Below are 16,686 nucleotides of genomic sequence, written 5' to 3'. Positions count from 1 at the left end.
CCGTAAAAAAAAAAAAAGACAACCACTCTGACCCGGAAAGGCGTCAAGGGATGCCTACTGGTTTGGATTGCTGACTATCTCCAAAACAGAACAGCAAGAGTTACCAGTCAAAAATAAGTCTCAGATCACGAAAGACTTGAAAATGGCACACTACAAGGAGTTCCTAGTCCAACTCTCTTCAACATCCTCATGGAAAACTTGTGTCGGCTCCCCTTTCAAGAGGGTACCAAACTGCTATGCTATGCTGACGACTTAGTACTGATAGTAAAAGGCAGAAACCAAATTAGCAAAGTCCAAAGAGCACTAGACCTCATCAGTGAAGAATGTATGAGTCTCGGGCTCAAGATATCAATCCCAAAATCGAAAGCCATGACGATTGGACACAATAAGCCGGTGACACAACTGCAAATACAAGGTATTGCCCTACAATGGGTCAATGTATACAAATACCTGGGCATCTGGATTGACAAAGGCCTCAAATTTGACATTGAGATAAACTATCTAAGAGACCGAATAGGCAAGAGAGTCAACATGATGAGAGCCATGACAGGACCCAAGGTGGGTGCGGGACATGTAGTCCTAAGAACGCTATATATACAGATACACGCCATTCGATCATTAACAGACTATGCGACACCGGCTCTTAACACTCTGTCTGAGTGGCAGTGGGAGAAATTGGAGGTTGCCCAAAATAACGCTATGAGAGTCATTGCCAAGGCACCTACGTGGACAAAAATTGAAAACTTACACGTGGAGACAGGTTTCACATCTCTCCAAACCAGGGCGGAACGATTAAGAGCGTGCTTTGCAACAAAATTGAATAGCCAGGTCTCGGGAAAGTGACATCAAGAATGACTCTCACGAGCACTGAACCTTAACAGAGATGTCTTTAACAAGAAAATATGGCTATTGTGCGCAGCTGACGCTGTAAATCGATTGGAATTGAAAGCCACAATCCTCAGTAGAGGACCTGATGCAATGAGTCCAGACTACAGCACCCTAGCACCGTGGGAGTCTCCGCCAGCAGTCTTCAACATTCTACAAACTGGGACAAGAAAGGCTGACTGTAACCCACATGAGCTCCGACAGGTAGCAGAGAGAAACATGAAGGCTCTAAAACCACACAATAGTACAGTGTATTACACAGACGGTTCCGTAGAGACCACCAGTTCGAAGGCAGAAGCAGCCTTCACTATAGAAGGAGGTAACACGTCCCTTTCGAGAACCTCAGATGGATGCTCTACTTTGCAAGTTGAGCTTACTACCATACTTGGAGCCCTAGGATACACTTCCATAAACAGTCAACAAGGCATTGTAATACACACTGACTCACGATGTGCTATTGAAGCACTACAATGCAGAGAGCCTAGAGACAACATTCATCTCATAACATATGTTGTTGGCCTACTGCAACGGTTAAAACTACAAGATCGGCAAGTTATCATTAATTGGGTGCCTAGTCATATCGGAATCCCAGGGAATGAGCGAGCTGATGCTGCTGCCAAGGCTGCTTTAGGACAGCGAAACATTGAGATGAACATCCCGCCCAGTCAGGAGCAGATAAAGAAGACCACAATAACACGAACTGCCCATTGGAAAATAGACAAACATAGAAGATTAACACCAGTATCACGATCGGCCAGGTGGTACTATCTGGTCACGAATTAAGAGAGACCACCACTCATGAAGGATATAACAAGAAGGGAAGAAGTCATCTTCCACCGACTGAGACTGGGATACCCATGTATATGGGAAATCATTGTACAAGTACCAGCAGAGCAGCGCATGTGCAAGACCTATGACAGCAGCGCAGAAAACTCACTGCAGCACTACCTCATAGAGTGCCCTGGATCACAATTAGCTAGGAGAAACATACAACCCCCTATCACAGCAGAGAAGGTTGCCAAAATGCTAACCACCAACCACTCTCAAGAAATCCCTCAGTTTCTTACCAAACATCCACCCCCACGCTAGTGGTGGAGATGTACAGTTAACTAAAAAAGATGCTGGTGTCTTATCCCAGCAGTGGGTGGACCAGCATTTTAGCTTAAGGTCCGCGTAGGTAATATTCCTAAAAAAAAAAAAAAAAAAAACCTTCACCCTCACATTTTTGCTTTTACCGAGAACACCGGCACAAGCAACAACATTGCCAAGATACTCAGCACAGTGGAAAACAAACCCGCTTTGGTGGTCTTCCTCGATTTGGAGAAGGCTTTCGAATTAACCAATCCACTGGCCATTATAACGACGCTCGCCGAAAAAGGCATCAAAGGAAGGCTGCTGGGGTGGATCCAGAACTACCTTACACAGAGAGAAGGAAGAGTACGCTTTCAGGTGGCAACGTCAAGCTACAGGGTCCACGAAAACGGAACCCCACAAGGAAGCATCCTCAGTCCAAAATTGTTCAATGTCCTGATGGAAAATCCAGTCAGACTACCTTACAGACAAACAACCAAGCTCCTCTGCTATTCAGACGACTTATAGCTCATAGTAAGAGGAGCAAACAGACTAGTCAACAAGCAACAGGCACTCCAACTTATAGAAGAGGAATGCAACGGACTTGGACTCAAGATAAATCCAGCCAAGTGGAAAGCGATGGCCATCTGCATAGACACACCAGACATGATGCTCTCCATACAAAACACGCCGGTGATCTGGACCAACACCCACCAGTGCCTTGGAATCTGGTTCGACCCGAAACTCACTTTCAATCCGCAACTCGAGTATCTCAGGCACAGGACGAAGAGCAGACACAACATAATAAGGCAGCTCACTAGCACAGCCGCAGGAGCAAACATACACGTCCCCAAAGCCTATTACACGGCCGCTGGTAGATTACAGTGCTCCAGCTCTCATTGGACTGAGAGAAGACCAGATAGCTAAGCTAGAAGTTATCCAAAATAATGCTCTCAGGACCATGCTCGGAGCACCCATGTGGACTAGAATTTGCAATTGCAAATGAAAACTGAACTACCACCCCAGGCAGTACGAATCAAGCTGGTGACAGCCGGACTCCCATCAAATCTGTAGATTAGATAAGCACACAGCTGCCAAAACGCGAATCGGTGCCTCCTTCCACCTCGACCACAGAGCGCGAGGGGCCACCTGGTCGCACGAGGCACGCGAGGTCATCAGGCACCTGCAAGCAGAAACACTCGTCAAGAAGAACCAAGACATACGAGACAGGAATTATGTAGTTCCACCACCATGGAGCCTTCCATCAGTCACATTCAAAATCACAGAACTAGGTGATAACAAAGCCAACCTCCAGAAGGAGACCTCAAAAGAATAACCCAGGAAGCCATAGCCACCGAGACACCGGCTGATGCAGCATCATACTTCACAGACGGCTCGGTGGACCCAAAACATCATACATCCGGAGCGGCCTTCTACACCCAAGGTCAGACCTTCCTATGGAGACTTTCTAATGACTCCTCCACCCTACAAACAGAGTTGGTAGCAATCTCAAAGGCCCTACAACACGCTGCAACAGAACACAACAAGTCCATCATAATTCACACGGACTCGAAAACGGCCATGCAGGCGCTGCAACACAGTCAACCAAGAGACAACGTCCACATCATAACCTCGATCCTCGCACAGCTACAGGAATTCCAAAGACAAAACCGCCCAGTCGTCTTACACTGGATTCCCAGTCATGTAGGGATCGGGGAAACGACGTGGCAGACGAAGCAGCCAAGGCAGCCACACGTTCTAGTAGCGTACACATTCAAGTTCCAGCAAGCGTGCAACAGATCAAGAATCACCTCAGAAAGACTAGCAAGCTCCACATCCAAAAGAGCTTCCTTCACGCATTCAACGCTGGTTCCCAATCAGCCAAATGGTACCTGGCGGCTACAAAAGGGGAACCACCTTTCGCGGACAAGAAAACACCAAGACAAACCCAAGTCAGCCTTCATCGACTACGACTAGGGTACAAGTGCTCCTGGCAGATGATCGGAATTGACGTCATGGAATGCACCTACTGTCAGGAGCCAGCAGCCAACTCACTTGAACACTATCTCCTCGACTGCGAAGTCACACAAAGTTTCCGAAACAGAACTCAAAACTTCCAAGAAGCACACACAACACCAGCGGCCACTCTAACCCGAAAGGCCCAAACAAACCACATTCACCACCTTCTCCGGGTCATCACACGATACCCACCACCCAGATAGCTTAGGAAGTATCCTCCCTCAGCAAGTGCGGACCCCAGTTCGGGGGGCGCGCCACTCCGAAACTGACCACGTACAAGAGTGGGGGTTGGTGGTAAGCGTCCACTGATCGAGGGTCCGCTCACACTTGCAACCTGCAGTATCCTTCGATATCTGCAGGTAGGACAACCTCCAATCCCAATCCGGCCTGGCTGCTCCAGGAGCTCCAGCCGGAACCACCTAACGGGCCGGCTATAGGCAAAGGCCCGTGTCGGACTACGGTCCGACAATCTCAACAGCAAAACAACCGGGAAGTCATTCTACACTCGGCGACTGGACCAGCAAGAACTCTCAACAGCTCCACACCAACCCGCTCCCTCAGAAAGCTCCTCGCCCAACAGGAATTCTGAGCAAGCTTCTCCTGACCTAGTAACTCCTTAGCACTGCACTGTACAACAATATATATATATATATATATATATATATATATATATATATATATATATATATATATATATATATATATATATATATATATATATATATATATATATATATAAAGAAAATGCCATTGTGATTTTCCTTTCTCACCTCCATCCTGGTTGCGAGATCTCCCTTATTGTACGTGTGTATGTGGCCAGAACAAAGAGAATTGACATGCACAAAGAGAAATTAGACAACTGGCCACATACACAACGCCGCAGTTGCACCCCACTCTAGAAGATCGTTACGAAGGACGGACCGTCTAGACATCTGAACTACCTTCTTATAAGACCTACTTATTTATTTACCTGATTCACCTTCTTCTCACAATGGCTCGAGAACTTTGGTTCATTGTCAGCATATACACACAGGTCCTTTTTCACTTTCGGTTTCTATATATGCAGTTTTTTCGTTCCGTTGGAATATGTTGTTGATGCACAGTGCACCATATACCTGCATTGTCTATACTGTATACATATCAAAACATTTGTAAACTTTAATGAAGGGTTTACTTTATATTATTACTGTTATTATTATATGAAAAACTGTGGACAAAATTAATGATAAAATAAAACGTACTAAGACGACACGTCTTATTAGTATCATAACTGATCAATTTAACAAGACATTTCCTTTGGGTTATTTATCAAGTTTTCACAATCTTGTCAACTTGTTGCTGCCACAGTAATGAGATTCAACGGAAGACGTCTAGTTTAAATCATATTATTGTTATGCCAAGGCATAATTTCGTATTACAGTTTTGTAAACTAGGTGTTTTGATTGTGTTCTGTCCCATGCAGCAGTTATTTTCGTGTATATATTGATGCATTAATTATGTAAGAATATTATAGAATGCCTTGCATCATTTTCGTTATGATTTACTTATTATTGTAAGCCTAGATCATTCTAGAATTCTCCAGGCGTGTCTCGGTCCGACACCCAGCATCTGGACATCGCTAGAATGCCCTGGGCATCTGACGAACCACATATAAACACCCGTGAGTGGCATAGGAGTCAGTCCTCCTCCTATATTTCCCACTTCTGAACTTTACGTTGTAATGTACCCTTCTTGCACCCTCAGATCTAATGCTCTCTTCTCTCCATATCACCAACCAACCAGGAGTCAGTCAATCGCTTCCATTCATAGTGTACAAACTAAGCCATGCAGAACAACTGAAGACATTTTTTGTGCAAGTATTGTGGAATTGTTGTGATTAACATAAAGTGAGAAGACTAAGGAATTGTACACTGGTAGTGTGCTAACTATATATTCGAAGTGAGAAGTCCAGCTGTGAAGACATTACCCTGTTAACAGTGTTGTGAAGATTTAGTGTTTATTAAACAAGACTACAGTGCACGAGTATGTTTCACTGACCTGGTGGAAATCTACCTGCCTGTTGTTTGTCTGTACACTGATACCGATCGTCGGGAAATTACCGGAGACTGGCGGGACAGCCAGTGGTAATTCGACAACACTTGAGATATCTACTGCTTCTGTACATACGACCCTGGCCGCTAGTAACCCGTGGTGGAAGCTGGGTAAGCGGTGAAGGAAGAGGATCTTAACAATATTCTTTAGTGACGTGCTAGATATATTTTTTGTCTAATCACCAAAAAAATATAAGTTTAAATTCGGAGTTGACATCTTTAAGAATATTCAGTTTATAATTAATTATATACTTAGAAAGGCGCCATACAAGTTCATATTTAGCACATAGACTGGTCAGGTATACAAACTGTGAATCTATACGAATTATTCTCGAAGTGCAGAAATATAATACATGATCACTTCATTGTTTATAAATATAAAGCCATAGCCTATTTAAGCCTCATCCGGAGCATTATATAAATCTCTCAACTAAGAATTGTATTTTCCTGTTCATTTTCTTACGTAATTATAAAACTTCCCGCTATCGTCACTATTATCAGAGTTTTGTACATTTTTCTTGGATACGTCATTCATAACTGCATGTTCTCTTATATATTTTTCTGAATATCCTTAACAGTTTTCTTATCTCATTTGGGCGGGACATAATGGTGTCATGCTTAGGAAAGAGAGTGTGTGTGTGTGTGTGTGTGTGTGTGTGTGTGTGTGTGTGTGTGTGTGTGTGTGTGTGTGTGTGTGTGTTAGTTTGTGTGTATGTGTGTGTTAGTGTGTGTGTTAGAATGCGTATGTGTGTGTATTACTATGTGTATGCAAGTGTTAGTATGTGTGTGCGTGTGTTTGTGGTGTAATGGTCAGCCTGCTCGTCTCTCAAGAGAGTGTACCCGGGTTCGATTCCCAGGCAGGGTGAAACTACGGACAAGTTTCTTTCGCCATTTGCCTCCTGTCTACCCAGCAGTAATTGGGGACCTAGAAGTTAATCGATTTGCGGATCGTGTTCCGGGGTAATGGTTAGCCAGTGCAGTTGGTGAGTTATCCGGTCTTCTCGGAATATTCCTTGACACTGGGTCATGCCACTCGTTAACTCAGGGTGTGGTTTTTGTGTTGGCGACAGCTTCTACACCTTAAACAAATTCACGCCTAGGTGGCTTTTGGGCCGGCCATCCTCGTTACACGAGGGGCAACCATTATCTGTGTGTGTTAGTATGTGCGTGTGATAAAGTTAGTGTGTGTGTGCGCCAGGTGCCAGTAATTAATATTTATATACACAACATGTTCTCATCAACAGGCTGATGATGCACGTGTTGGGGAGGAAGATGATGTGTGTTATGGGGTCACAGTGGCACCTGACCTGTACTGTCCTGGTGGCTGCTGGTGTCCTGAGGATGTCTGTCTGTCTGTGTAGAGAGGCTTTGTTAAGTGAGCCATTTAACACAATAATGGTATTAATTATTAGCGATTAAACACCTTTTTTTCTTTGTTAATTTTTGAGATGAATCACTTAACGATGATCCACGTAACAGTATTTAAAGCCGTAGTTGTCACACGTATGTTGCGTCGTACAGGCTGGGGGGGTGTGTGATGCTGGGGTGGAGGGGTGACTGGGATGGGGGGTGGTGGGGGTTGAGGTGTGGCTGGGGTGGTGTGGCTATGGTGGGGGGTGTAGCATAACAAGGTCGTATTGAGGGTGAGTGCAGGAGACTCTATCACCCATCACCTGTTGTCTCCCACCTGCCTCACTCGCTACCACATGTTATAGCGACAATTTGGTCACTGTCACAAGCTACTACATCATTGGTCGACAACAGAAGCTCTTTGATGGTGATTGGTGGATAAAACAAGCTTATTGACGAATATTGCTTGACAGTTTAATCACCTAAACCCCTTCGCTATACCGGAGACGCCACTATTAATATTTTATTTAGTTAATGCCAAAGAGGACACACACACACACACACACACACATACACACACGCACACACACACACACACACACATACACACACGCACACACACACACACACACCTGACATGGTTCATTGTGTATATTTATGGCTGTGTTGATAAATACTTTGTCTCTTATCTCTTTATAACATATTTTTTCTTGTAATGGAGGAGAGTTGAGGGAGGAGAGGGGAGGAGGTTGAGGGCGGATGGGGAGGAAGGTGTGGGGGGAGAGGTAGGAGGGTGAGGGAGGAGAAGGAAAGAGGGTAAGGGAGGAGAGGGAAGGAGGATGAGGGAGGAGAGGGAAAGAGGGAGAGCGAGGGAGATTAGGGTCAGGGAGAATAGTGTTTCCTCGTGTTATCTGTTGCTGCTGCTGTAAACTCGTCAGCTGCACACAGGTAAACAGACGAGAAGCTTGGAGGGACGGGTGAAGGAGGGGCGGGGTGGAAAGGAATGACGGATGAAAAGGGTTGAGGGACGGGAGGAAGGAATGAGGGATGGAAAAGAGTGAAGGGTGGAAAAGAGTGAGGGAGCGGAGGAGGGAATGATGGAGAGGAGTGAGGGAGGGGAGAGGAAGGAATGAGGGAGGGTAGGAGGGTTGTGGGTGGTGGGAAGCACAGCGTGACGCCCCCCCCCCATATAAAGCACAGCTCCCCGACCACAGACTCTCATAGCACACACAGAAGCCATCATGAGAACACTATGGTGAGTTTACCTCTACCTGTCCCTTCACCTATCCACCTGTCCCTCCCTGTCCACCTGTCCCTCCCTGTCCACCTGTCCCTCCCTGTCTGTCTATCCCTCCCTGTCTACCTGTCCCTCCCTGTCTATCTGTCCCTCCCTGTCTACCTGTCCCTCTCTGTCCACCTGTCCCTCTCTGTCCACCTGTTCCTCTCTGTCCACCTTTCCGTCCCTGTACACCTGCCCTTATTTTCTAACTTAACCTAACCTAGCCTAACCTAACCTAACCTAACCTGAACTTTACCTAACCTAAGCAATGCTAACCCGAGCTAACCTGACTTAAGAAGAAAGATCTTGGCGTTGTGATAGATCAGTCAGTGACGGCGGCGCAACAAGTGAAGAAAGTAAACCGAGATCTGGGAATTATAAAGCGTACCTTTCAATACAAAGATAGGAAAATGCTCCTTCAAATCTCAAGTAAGTCCCAGTCTGGATTAATGTATACAGCCTCAGGCATGGAAATTCTACCTCCAGATAGATCTACTATTCCCAGAAAAGCTGCAACACAGAGCGACCAATATGATTCCGGAACTATGTCATCTCGTTTATCCAAATTGACTGAGGGCCTTAGGACTAACAAACCCCCAGACAAGACACACCTGGGCAGATCTTAATGATACATTCAAAATCATCAACGTGATGGAAAACGTGAACCCGGGACACTTGTTTGTGATGTCACGCAGCACCAATACGAGTGAAAATAACTACCAGCTCGTCAAATTATCATGCAGAACCATCATAAGGAAATACTTTTTCACGCAGAGGCTGATAGAACTATGGCACTGTCAACCAGCCCAAGCTTCCACAGCTTGGGCTGGTTGACAGTGCCATGTACTGGGCTTCAAAATAGGCCTTGACGATACTCTCAAGAGCAATGGAGGGATCCTACAGAGGCCACTGGCCCTCTTCACCCACCTTGGCCACCTATAGTGGGTGGCCATTAAATAAATAAGGCAGGTAAAGGTAAAAATGTCCCCAGCACCGCCATGACACAAATACAAATACAGTTTCACGTACAGATACAGTCACCCAAAAAAGTCCTGTCGCGAACCACGATTCAGACTCGTGAACCCGAAGCAGTAGACACTGAGACATTATTCTGTCCATAAATGCTTCGAATTCAAGAGTCTGAATCTCGGGGTTCATGGTTCGCGACAGGACTTTTTTGGGTGACTGTACAGGAGACAAGTACCACCCATAGTACCGTAAAGTGGCTAACGAGGCAATCAGTGGTTACACGACAAGGAAACACACACATGGGGAGTGAATCTTCTCAGCCGTCAATCAGTGTTGGTTGCTTCACACATCACCTGGATATATAAACACCACGACACACAGGCAGCCAACACAGTGTACTTGTATGGCGAATTTACTAAATAAATATCTGTGTGTATCGTAGAGAGTGTGTGAGGTGTAGAGGCGGCAGCAGGGGGTGAGAGCGTCATGCCAGCCCTTTATGGTGCGCTGTTTACAAATAGGAAAACAGTGCATCTTGGTGGAGTGGGGAGGAGGAGGCCAGGCGGTGAAGCAGGCAGAGGAGAAGGAAGGAAGGCAGGGTGTGTGTGTGAGAGAGAGGGGGGAGGTGATGGAGATGTGGATATAGCGGAAATTTGTAAAGTGGAAGAGAGGAAGGTGGAGAGAGTACTATATGTTTACATTGTTTATATACCTGCACTATATACATTATGGAGATATTTATGATGTTGATGTTTCAGGTTGATGTTAGTGGCGGCAGTGGGCGTGGTCTTGGCGATAGGTTACGACACGCCCACCTGTGACGAACGCCAGACCATCGTTCACCTGTTTGAGTGGAAGTGGTCTGACATTGCTGCCGAGTGTGAGAGATTCCTGGGTCAGGCCGGCTACTGTGCTGTCCAGGTGGGTGACACACACTCACACACAGGCACACGCACACACACACACAAGATACAGACTGACAAGCAGACGATATTTTATTGTGCTTATTTTTCAAGACTTATTTTTAAAGTTGAATTTTTATTAATCTACCGGGGTTTAAACTGATCAGTTTTTAATGAAAGGATTTTGATAATGTTGGTATTTTTATTGAGACTTACTGATGAGTTGTTGACAGGTGTTGCCAAGAGTGAGTGTGTGTGTGTGTGTGTGTGTTTAACAGGTGTTGCCACGTGTGTGTTTAACAGATGTTGTCAAGTGTGTGTGTGTGTGACAGGTGTTGCCAAGTGTGTGTATGCGTTGACAGCTGTTGTCTTATATTCCACCTATTAATATACACGTGAGTAGTTGACATATAACGAATTACTTCTCTTAGTAACAGATGTAACAGTATGCCACAGTAATGGGGAGAACATGATATCTCTTCTTTTACCAACTGTGTCTCTGTTGAGGTGACTGTTACTGTGAATATAACAGTTACTTGTGAAACTGCCATATGTGTAACAACCTTCCTGGGTTGTCACCACTTGTAGCAATCACTTGTGAAGCACGTTACCTTATATTTTAGACAAACTAAAATATAGATCAAAGTTTATTGGATCTTCTGTAGTGAAATCCATTATGTTCCTTGTTTGTATTTATTATAAAAGGTTTTATGTATACAATGAAAGACAAAAGTCGTGTCGTGAAATTTGGTGTAAACATATGCCGAAGGGCTAAACTTTTGGTGCACTCTGCCTTGTGGTAGGGAGCTCTCATAATGCTTCACGAGTTATATTTAATCTTCTGACAAAACCACGACACGACTTTTGTCTTTGATTGTACACTTTCCAAAATGATTATCACCGTAATTTAACCACTGTAGCTATGAGTGTTAAATGCAGACGAAGGCTATGTTAAATAGCTCTGCTAAGTACGTCCTGTTGATGAGATAGTTGAGTAAGGTGAGTAGGGACCCATTGAGGGAAGAACGGAAATATATCGGACGTCCTCCCTCGAGGGAAAACAGAACCATCCACAATGGCTCTCAATGACGTCTCCCTGAGACGTCACTTAATCCTTAAGCTCAGCACTAAGTGATGTGACTTCCCGTGGGCACACCTTATCACGTGCTTTGAACATGCTACCTCATAGCTAGTGGAAAGTTACAGGGGATGATGGAGTATATAAGTCTAATGTAATTAACTCATTTATATAAATGCTTCCGCCTATAAGGCAAGGGTAATACAGACAGGTGTTGCCAAGTGTGTGTGTGTGTGTGTGTGTGACAGGTGTTGTCTTATATTCCACCTACTAATATGCACGTGCGAACATAAGAACATAAGAACATAAGAATGGTGGAAACTGCAGAGGGGCTATTGGCCCATACTGGACAGTCCCATTTTCACCCAACCTCTATTGCTCATATAAGCATCCAACCTATGTTTGGAGCTATCCAGCGTATTCGAGTTAATGATGACATTTGGTAACTTTTTCCATTCATCCACTACGCTGTTTCCAAACCAATATTTACCTATTTCGGGCCTATATCTAAATTTGTCTAATTTAATACCAATGTTACGAGTTCGCTCTTGGTTGGAAAGTTTGAGTACCTTTATAATGTCCCCTTTGTTTAGCCCTGACTTCCATTTATACACCTCTATCATGACGCCCCTCGCTCTACGTCTCTCGAGGGAGTGCAAATTAAGATGCTTTAATCTGTCTCTATACTCAAGGTTCCTAATGCCCGGGATTAGTCTTGTTATTCTCCTGTGAATTCTTTCCAAGGATTCTATATCCATTTTATAATACGGTGACCAGAATTGAACTGCGTAATCCAGGTGAGGTTTCACAAGCGCAAGATATAGTCTTAAGGTGACCTCGCTAGTCTTATAACTAACACTCCTTTGTATGAACCCAGGTGTTGCCAAGTGTGTGTGTGTGTGTGTGTGAGTGAAAAGTGTTACCAAGCGTGTGTGTATGTGTGTGTGACAGGTGTTGTTTTATATTCCACCTACTAATATAGTACACGTGTGTGGTTGACAGGTGTCGCCGCCCATGGAACACGTGTTGGCTTCAGAGGACGGGTACCCCTGGTGGCAGCGCTACCAACCAGTTTCCTACCAGCTGGAATCTCGCTCAGGCACCAGGACCGAGTTTATTGATATGGTGCAGAGATGTAACGCTGTCGGTGTGAGGTGAGAGATGAGAGGTGGGCTGAGAGGGAGGGAAGGTAGAGAGGGATGATAGGTGAGCAGGAAGTGAGAGATGGAGGGATGATAGATGGGCAGGCAGTGAGGGAAGGAGGGAGGATATATGGGCAGGAAGTGAGGGAAGGAGGGAGGATATATGGACAGGAAGTGAGGGAAGGAGGGAGGATATATGGGACAGGAAGTGAGGAAGGAGGATGAGAGGTGGACAGGAGTAGGAGGGACAGGAAGGAGGGATGGACAGGAAGGAGGAAGAGGGATGAGAGGTGGACAGGAAGTGAGGGAAGGAAGGATGAGAGGTGGACAGGAAGTGAGGGAAGGAGGGATGAGAGGTGGAGTAAGTGAGGGAAGTGAGGGAGAGGAGTGGACAGGAAGTGAGGGGAAGGAGGATGAGAGGTGGGGAGGAAGTGAGGGAAGGAGGGATGAGAGGTGGGAGAGTAGGAGGGATGAGGGATGAGGTGGACAGGAAGAGGGAAGGAGGGATGAGATGGACAGGAAGTGAGGGAAGGAGGGATGAGAGGTGGACAGGAAGTGAGGGAGAGGGATGAGAGGTGGACAGGAAGTGAGGGAAGGAGGGATGAGAGGTGGACTGAAGGTGGACGGAAGTGAGGAGGAAAGAGGGATGGAGAGGTGGACAGGAAGTGAGGGAAGGAGGGGATGAGGTGGACAGGAAGTGAGGGAAAGAGGGATGAGAGTGGACAGGAAGTGAGGGAAGGAGGAATGACAGGTGGACAGGAAGTGAGGGAAGGAGGAATGACAGGTGGACAGGAAGTGAGGGATGGAAGGAAAGAAGGAGGAATGTCTCAGTGGTCCTGGTACACACACTACAGCCGCTGCGCCTCCTACAGGATCATCGTGGACACCGTCATCAACAACATGGCGGGGCTGGGCAGGTCTGGCCAAGGATCCGGCGGCTCCGCCTTCAACGCTGACGGTCTAGACTTCCGCCGCCCTTACACCAGTGATGACTTTACCCCCGGAGACCTATGTCCCCCCTGATGGTGAGTGACCCTCCCCTGATGGTGAGCGTACTCCCTGATGGTGAGTGTCCATCTCCTGTGTCCTCCCATGATGGTGAGTGTCCTCTCCTGTGTCCCTCCCTTGTGTCCTTCCCATGACGGGTGAGTGCCCTCTCCCTGATGGTGAGTGTCCTCTCCTGTGTCCTCCCATGATGGTGAGTGTCCCTCTCCTGTGCCCTCCCCTGATGGTGAGTGTCCTCCTCTGTCCTTATGACGGTGAGTGCCCTCCCCTGATGGTGAGTGTCCCTCTCCTGTGTCCCTCGCATGATGGTGAGTGTCCCTCTCCTGTGTCCCTCCCTGATGGTGAGTGTCCCTCTCCTGTCCTTTCCTGATGATGAGTGTTCCTTCCCTATGTCCCTCCCGTGAGGGTGAGTGTCCTCCCATGATGGGAGTGTCCCCTCCTGTGTCCTCCCTGATGGTGAGTGTCCTTCTCCTGTGTCCCTCACCTGATGATGAGTGTCCTTCCTGTGTCCCTCCCCTGATGGTGGGTGTCTCTCTCCCCGGTGTCCTTCCTCTCATGCTTGTGTGTCCTTTCCTGTGTCCCTCCCCTGATAGTGTGAGTGTCCTTCCCATGTGTCCATCCCCTGATGGTGAGTGTCCCTCCCTGTGTCCCTCCCTGTGTCCTCTCCTGTGTCCCTCCCCTAATGGTGAGTGTCCCTGACCTGTGTTCCTCCCCTTTGATGAGTGTCCCTCCTGTGTCCCTTCCCTGTGTCCCTCCCTCCCTGATGGTGAGTGTCCCCTCTCCTGTGTCCCTCCCTATGATGGTGATTGTCGCTTCCTGTGTCCCTCCCTGATGTGAGTGTCCTGACCTGTGTTCTCCCCTGTTGATGAGTGTCCCTCTCCTGTCCTCCCTGTGTCCCCACACCTGATGGTGAGTGTCCCTCGCCTGTGTCCCTCCCCTGATTGTGAGTGTACTCTCCCTGTGTCCCTCCCCTGATGGTGAGTGTCCCTCCTCCTGTGTCCCTCCTGATGGTGAGTGTCCCTTCCTGTGTCCTCTCCTGTGTGTCCCTCCCCTGATGGTGAGTGTCCCTCTCCTGCGTACCTCCTCCTGTGTGTCCCTTCCCTGATGGTCAGTGTCTTTTCCTGTGTCTCACCCTAGGGTGAGTATCCCTCCCCAGTGTCCTTCCCATTTGCCCTCCCTGTGTCCTCCCGTGTGTCCCTATCATGATGGTGAGTGTCCTCCACTGATGGTGATTGTCCCTTGCATGATGGTGAGTGTTCATCTCCAGTGTCCCTCTCCCTGGTGGTGAGTGTCCATCCCTTGTGTCCTCCCCTGATGGCGAGTGTCCTCCACTGTGTCCCTCCCCTGTGTCCCTTCCCTGTGTTCCTCACCTGATGATGACTGTCCATCCCTTGTGTCCCTCCCCAGATTATGAGTGTCCCCTCCCTATGTCCCTCCCCAGACTGTGAGTGTCCATCTACTGTGTCCTCTCCTGTGTCCCTCTCCGTGATGTTGAGGTCCATTTCTGTGTCACTCCCTGTGTCCCTCTCCTGGTGGTGAGTGTCCTCTCCTGTGTCCCTCCCATAATGTTGAGTGTCCATCTCTTGTGTCCTCTCCCCTGATGGGAGTGTCCATCTACTGTGCCTCCCCTGTGTCCTCCCCTGATAGTGAGTGTCCTCTCCTGTGTCCTCCCATAATGTTGAGTGTCCATCTCTTGTGTCACTCCCTGATATTGAGTGTCTCCTCCCATGTGTCCATCCTGATGGTGAGTGAACCTCCCTGTGTCCCTCTCCTGATTGGTGAGTGTCTCCTCCCTGATGGTGAGTGTCCCCTGTGTTCCTTCCATGTGTCCCTCCCCTGTGTTCCCTTCCATGTGTCCTCCCCTGATGGTGAGTGTCCCCGTCCTTTGTCCCTCCTATGATGGTGAGTGTCCCTTCCTGTGTCCTCTCCTGTGTCCTCCCCCTGATGGTGAGTGTCCCTCTCCTGTGTCCTCTCCTGTGTCCCTTCCCTGATGGTCAGTGTCCTTTCCTGTGTCTCCCCTTAGGTGAGTGCCTCCCCAGTGTCCTTCCCATGTGCCTTCTCCCTGTGTCCTCCCTGTGTCCCTCCCCATGATAGTGAGTGTCCTCCACTGATGGTGATTGTCCCTTGCATGATGGTGAGTGTTCATCTCCAGTGTCCCTCTCCTGGTGGTGAGTGTCCATCCCTTGTGTCCCTCCCTGTGTCCCTCCCATATAGTGAGTGTCCCTCCACTGATGGTGATTGTCCTTCCATGATGGTGAGTGTTCATCTCCAGTGTCCTCTCCTGGTGGTGAGTGTCCATCCCTTGTGTCCTCCTGTGTCCTCCCCATGATAGTGAGTGTCCCACCACTGATGGTGATTGTCCCTCCCATGATGGTGAGTGTTCATCTCCAGTGTCCTCTCCTGGTGGTGAGGTCCATCCCTTGTGTCCGTCCCCATATGGCGAGTGTCCTCTACTGTTTCCTCCCTGTGTCCTCCTTCCTGTGTTCTCACCTAATGATGACTGTCCATCCCTTGTGTCCTCCCAGATTATGAGTGTCCCTCTCCCTGTGTCCTCCCCTGTGTCCTCCCCTGATGGTGAGTGTCCCTCTCCTGTGTCCCTCCTGTGATGTTGAGTGTCCATCTCCGTGTCACTCCCCTGATGGTGAGTGTCCATCACCTGTGCCCCGATTGATGGTGAGTTTTCATCTCCTGTGTCCCCTTTCTGATGGCTTGTGTGTCCCTCTCCTGTGTCCCTCCCCTGATGGTGAGTGTCCCCCATGTGTCCATCCCCTGATGGTGATTGTCCCCTCCTGTGTCCCTCCCCTGAACGTGAGTGTCCCTCCCTGTGTCCATCCCCTGATGGTGAGTGACCCTCCTGTGTCCCCTCTCCTATGATGGTGATTGTTCCTCCTGTGTC

The 16,686-nt window shown here is 47.7% G+C and overlaps 1 protein-coding gene across 1 annotated transcript in view; it reads left to right on the top strand.

The window, feature by feature from the left end:
- Positions 1-8,608: 8,608 nt before the first annotated feature.
- LOC121858578 (alpha-amylase-like) overlaps positions 8,609-16,686 on the top strand; it is a 39,083-nt gene continuing 31,005 nt past the window's right edge. The window contains exons 1-4 of the mRNA XM_042355071.1: positions 8,609-8,670; positions 10,422-10,584; positions 12,646-12,797; positions 13,658-13,797. Of these exons, the coding sequence (XP_042211005.1) occupies positions 8,657-8,670; positions 10,422-10,584; positions 12,646-12,797; positions 13,658-13,797 (469 nt within the window). The 5' untranslated portion in view covers positions 8,609-8,656. The remainder of the gene's footprint in view (positions 8,671-10,421; positions 10,585-12,645; positions 12,798-13,657; positions 13,798-16,686) is intronic.

Source organism: Homarus americanus, unplaced genomic scaffold (genome assembly GCF_018991925.1).
Source record: "Homarus americanus isolate GMGI-L3 unplaced genomic scaffold, GMGI_Hamer_2.0 scaffold38748, whole genome shotgun sequence".
NCBI classification, from domain to species: Eukaryota; Metazoa; Arthropoda; class Malacostraca; order Decapoda; family Nephropidae; genus Homarus; species Homarus americanus.
The sequence above is the reverse complement of the archived record's forward strand: the minus strand, read 5'-3'. Positions and strand labels throughout refer to the sequence as shown.